The sequence below is a fragment of the Oratosquilla oratoria genome, chromosome 22 (assembly GCF_046742065.1).
Source record: "Oratosquilla oratoria isolate Oo_2021 chromosome 22, ASM4674206v1, whole genome shotgun sequence".
NCBI lineage: Eukaryota > Metazoa > Arthropoda > Malacostraca > Stomatopoda > Squillidae > Oratosquilla > Oratosquilla oratoria.
Genome location: NC_134798.1, coordinates 11,490,641 through 11,495,640, shown reverse-complemented (window position 1 = coordinate 11,495,640; position 5,000 = coordinate 11,490,641). Strand labels below are relative to the sequence as shown.

Sequence of the window (5,000 nt, the reverse complement as noted above, 5' to 3'; positions counted from 1 at the left end):
GTAAACTTCCTTTGGTATTAAAACCACATCTATTTCTGGGACCTCTTCAGGAATGGGAGTGTTAACTTCTTCGTCTTCTTTCCTACCTCTCGGCACCGAAGGCAGTTCTTGACTGTTTACCTCGTTGTCTGAGAGCAATTCTTCATATACACAGTTAACGGCCGGTCTCAACCTATAACTTTCGTTTACTTTATGCCAGCCAGTATAGATGAAAAGAGAATCCCAAGACGTAACCCGCGAACAGGCCACGTACAACTGACCATGAGCGAAACATTGAACAGTATCTAGAAGTACTCCACAGCAGTTAAACGTCTGTCCCTGAGATTTGTTTATTGTCATCGCGTAACTAAGCTTAACCGGGAACTGTTTGCGCTTAAAGTTAACTGGGGTGTCGCTAGCTTCTAGTGTTATCCTGGGAATCATAACCTGTTCTCCCCGGTGACTACCACCTAAGGTCTTACCAATTATAATGTTCGTTTTCAAGTTAGTTACCAAGACTCTTGATCCGTTACACAGTTTAGGCGGTGAAATGTTCCTGACAACCATCACAACACTTCCAATCTTCACTTTAAGTTGATGTGGTGGAAGAGAAGGGCTTGTCAAAGCGTTAAACACAGAAGTCTGGACATCAGTTCCTTCCTCGACCGGGGTGTCTACACTAAAGTATGTCTTCTCCTCTCCCTTAGTTTTCTTTTGTATCATAGAGTTAACACTGTCGACATCATCATTTGTGGGTGATATGATTGCTCGTTGTTAAAAATAGGAAATGTAAGAAGTTTTCCTCCAAATCACCATAAACCTTTTCCACTAACTCTTCACGTGTTTTGACTTGAATACCGAACCCCTCCTCAAGTTCCAAAGGTCCGTGTTTCTGGGATCCGAGTTCCAGCAACTTGCGCGCAAACGTAATGTTTTTTTCATCACCTTTCCTTAGACGCACATTTTCAGTCAATTCCAACTTTGTTATGTCCCGCCACATATAACTGGACTTTATACAATGTTCTAATTCATCACATTTACCTCCACCTCGAATGACAGGTAATATTTGCCTGAAATCTCCAGCGCAGACGAACACTTTTCCCCCCATAAACCGTTCATTACCCAAGATGTCTCTCAACGTTATATCAAGAGCTGTTAACGTATTCTTGTTCGCCATCACGATCTCATCCCACACGATTATCGATGTCATCTCCAACAACTTTGCAAGTTCAGAATTCTTCTTAACAGAACACCCTCTTATTTCATTATACTCCATCAATGGTATCTTAAACATGTTATGGGCGGTTCGACCCCCGTTAAGAACAGTAGCTGCTATACCTGAAGACGCTACAGCTAACGCTATCTTCCCCTCGGACCGCACAGTATCAAGTAACATATTCAAGATGAAGGACTTTCCTGTGCCTCCGGCAGCGTTTACAAAGATTCCATTATTCTCATACTTCTGTTGGTTATTCACCCTATACATGACCACATCATATACCTGTCTCTGTTTATCATTTAAGAGGTCTTGTTTTGATTGAACCTGTTTTTTTCAACTTTTCCTTGTTGTAAGACTTCTCTCTTCGAATAACGTTTGAAGTCTTCTCTCCACCTCTAGAAGCAGGTAAGCCGTAAGTGGTGATAAGGCCTCCTCCACAGTTCCAAACATGTTTTTGGATATCGTCTAACGCGTCCAAGTAGATTTCCTCGTTATACTCTGTTAGGTTGTTCTGGTGAAGGAAATCGCTTGCAAATAGATCCTTGGTCTCCTCCCAGATACCGGATTGGTCCTCAAGGTCTGAAAACACCAACATGCTGGCGTACGTTTCTCTGAGACGGTACCTGTCGTTGGTGTGATTGATTATCTCTAAGATAGTAGTCTTCCATGTCTCCTCATCACTCAAGAGACCCAAGGCCTTGACAGCCTCTCGGTAAGAGGGATATGTCACACCCTCGACTGTTCTGAGATCCTCAAAGGAAGTAGGGCCCGCCTTTATGTGTCAACAACAACCTAAGGTAAAACAACTCAACAGTTTTAGTGGAAACAGCACGAATACGTCCCAAAGAAAAGGTGTTACCTTTTCTTTCTCTCCAAACCGAATGGGCCTTGTCAAAACAGAAATGTTGAGGCATCTGATGATAATGCAACGTGGAGACGAACTTCTCATCAGATTTCGCACACAACTTGAAGAAAGCGGTTAATTGGGTATCTTGTTTTGCTTTCGCTGTTACGGTCCCTTTAGATGAGTTTTCGTCATAAAACACCTCGTTTTCGCCCTCAAGGTGTAAGTCGAGAGAGGATACCGGGGGATAACTTTTGTATATGTCAAACCCGAATATCTTTCATGTTGCTTCATTCGCATTTATATATCTCGCCTCTTGGAAGTTCTTAATTTCATTCACGGTCCCATCTTTTGTAGTTTTACTGAACAGGACCCTATCACACCCCTTGTTTACATACTTCGTGACATAAGCTATAGCTTTAATCGAATTTGAACATTCAACGTTGATGTGGGCATCATACTTCACACACAGATAGGGGCTGTAAGGAACAACCCAAGAGTTGTCAATAACCTTCTTCACTCCTTTAACCTTGGTAACAAAAGATTCCCCGCCTTCTCCGATGGACCTACGTTTGTACTCAGGGTACCCATTGTTACCGAACATTAAGTCGTTTCTACAGGTCTTAGGAAAGCCCTTTCCACATGTCGAAGCGGTTGGCTTAGATTTCTGGCAACATAGGAGAGACTCATCGTACCCCTTACACGGTCCATGGATCATACACCTAGTAACGACATCATACAACCTGGGTTCAGCTTCTTTGTTGGGGATTTCAGCGGATATTATACGTGAAACCCTTTCAGCTGTCACACGCTCATTCATCCATAAGAGGATGTGAACATGAGGAAGTCCACGTTTTTGTCATTCCACACCATAAAGATGCGCCTTCACCCTTCCGAAGATCTGTTTAGATACCAAATCATGCATCAAACTATCAACCTTCAACTTGAATACTCTACTAATTAAATCTGGGCGGTCCCCGATCGACCGTATTCCAGCAGAACCTGTATCATCCATAGCAACTTGCAGCTCCCGCCAATGCGGGTTCATAGTGAAGGTTATGAAATAGTCAGGAGATCCATAACACGTAACATATGTAAGCGCATCTTGTTGGCGCTCTTTCATATATCTGGGACTTCCAATGAAAGTACTGGGCAACACAACCCTTTGACCTGTATCAGCGACTTTATCGCTTCCAAGACATAATATGTCTGCTCTTTCTTTTCGGATCCGTTTCTGGTTCATTTCGAGGTATGACAACCTATTACTTTCTACTTTCACGTAGTTATCCACAACAAACTGTTGAAACAGTCTCCTACACTTGGTTATGTGGTTGAAAACGCCTTCCCGCTCCATATAAAGAAAGGAGTAGAACATACACGGGGATAAACGCTTGTAAGTAGACGAAGTTGATGGCCCCGTAGAGGCGTCACACTCATCTTCTTCAGGCGGTTCAAGACCTCTAACACGGACTTTGGATAACCTTTCCATGGAATGACAATATCCGATGTCACCGTTTGGGATCAACAAAGGATACTGGAAAGCATCGTAATGGAACTTCAAATGGCTCAAACTTGTAGTCTTGAAGTTCGAACCGGGCAAAGGGGAAGTAACTGTTATCTCCAATGGATCTCTATTGGGTTCAAAGCTAACAATCCCACCAACCTGTGATGAAGCAGATGGAAGGTGATACAGACCCTTATGTTCCTTGGTTTTGATCCCGTCTGCCGCTCTCAGCGTGATAGACACAGCAGGCATACTTTCCGTCTTATTAACGTGTTCACTAACTAATGTTTTACACGTTTCAAATTCCTTCAAAATCGGGTTTAGACATTCATTATACTGAACCAAGTAATCATAGAACATGGAAATGATATCCTCGTTTGAACTCACTTCCTTCCTCTCTCTCTTTCGGCGCTTAAGAGTTTTTTCGTTTTTCGCCTTTCGGTTCATGTTTTGTACACGTAACTTAATCTGGTCTTCCTTATCATGATAGAAGTATAAGTCCAGGAATGAAGAAATAGGTTTCCAAAAAGGGTTCTTTTTACCTGCGATCGCTTCGGGGTTGAGATGTCCAATGGTATGGTATATTTTCCCTTGAATCTTGTAACACAATGTTAGTTCGCTCGGGTCATGGAGTTTGCTTGAAGGGGTAAATGATGTGAAACAGAACAACGCGTTGAACCCACAGATCTTGTCCAGGAACCGTTTAGATAACGGAGAATTTCCTTCGTACATACTTTTAATACCGTTTTTAAGCTCTGAAAACTGGATTTGAGGCGTTTGTCCTTGCTTACAACAAATAGTCTTACGTTCTCCTGCCCATAAAAGCGATTTACAAAGCTTACATTTGAAGTCCCCTATTGTACCAATATTATGGAGCGGTATCTTTGCTTGGTCTCGTAAATAACCTTCAAGCGTATCAGATATTACTGCTATTGAATCCACATAATCCGCCCTAAAATTCTTATCTTTGCGTTCTTTCTGACCATATTTAAGTGATTAATCGTCGATTCAGACAAATCTTTATCCCCGATGAGCCCAGCTCGTAACAATTTCAACTGTTCTTTTACTGCTTTTAACTCGGAACGCCTCTGTTTCTTATTCTTCAACAAAACCTGTCGATGCATCTTTTCCGCCTCACGTTCTTCCCTTTTCTTGATTATGGCATCCCTTTCCGCCTCTTTAGCTGCTTCTCGTTCTTTCTTTAACCTATTTTTTTCTTGCAAACGTTGCAAACATTGTTGTTCCAATTCAAGCCGCCTCTCTCGAACAATCCGTATATTCTCCGCCACCGAGTCGACGAACTGATCCGGTACACCCTCCTCGTCTGGTCCACTTCCTTGGTCTTGTCCACTTCCGCTTCCCGTCGAAGTGACTGAACTCACAGTAGCACTCCCAGCTTCAACGACCTCACCAGAGACCTGGTTAAGTTCCGTGTTTTTCCTCTTACAACAGTA

The 5,000-nt window shown here is 42.7% G+C and overlaps 3 protein-coding genes across 5 annotated transcripts in view; 1 reads left to right on the top strand and 2 right to left on the bottom strand.

Moving 5' to 3' along the window:
* The window catches only part of LOC143037429 (glutathione synthetase-like), a 371,409-nt gene that overhangs the window by 64,870 nt on the left and 301,539 nt on the right, over window positions 1–5,000 (top strand). The gene's annotated exons all lie outside the window — the stretch shown is intronic.
* LOC143037274 (ATP-dependent DNA helicase Pif1-like) lies at window positions 725–1,465 on the bottom strand. The gene has a single exon (XM_076205403.1). The coding sequence runs from the start codon at window positions 1,463–1,465 to the stop codon at window positions 725–727; it is 741 nt and encodes a 246-aa protein (XP_076061518.1).
* LOC143037273 (uncharacterized) lies at window positions 2,902–4,278 on the bottom strand. The gene has a single exon (XM_076205402.1). It carries the CDS (start codon window positions 4,276–4,278, stop codon window positions 2,902–2,904), a length of 1,377 nt encoding a protein of 458 aa, XP_076061517.1.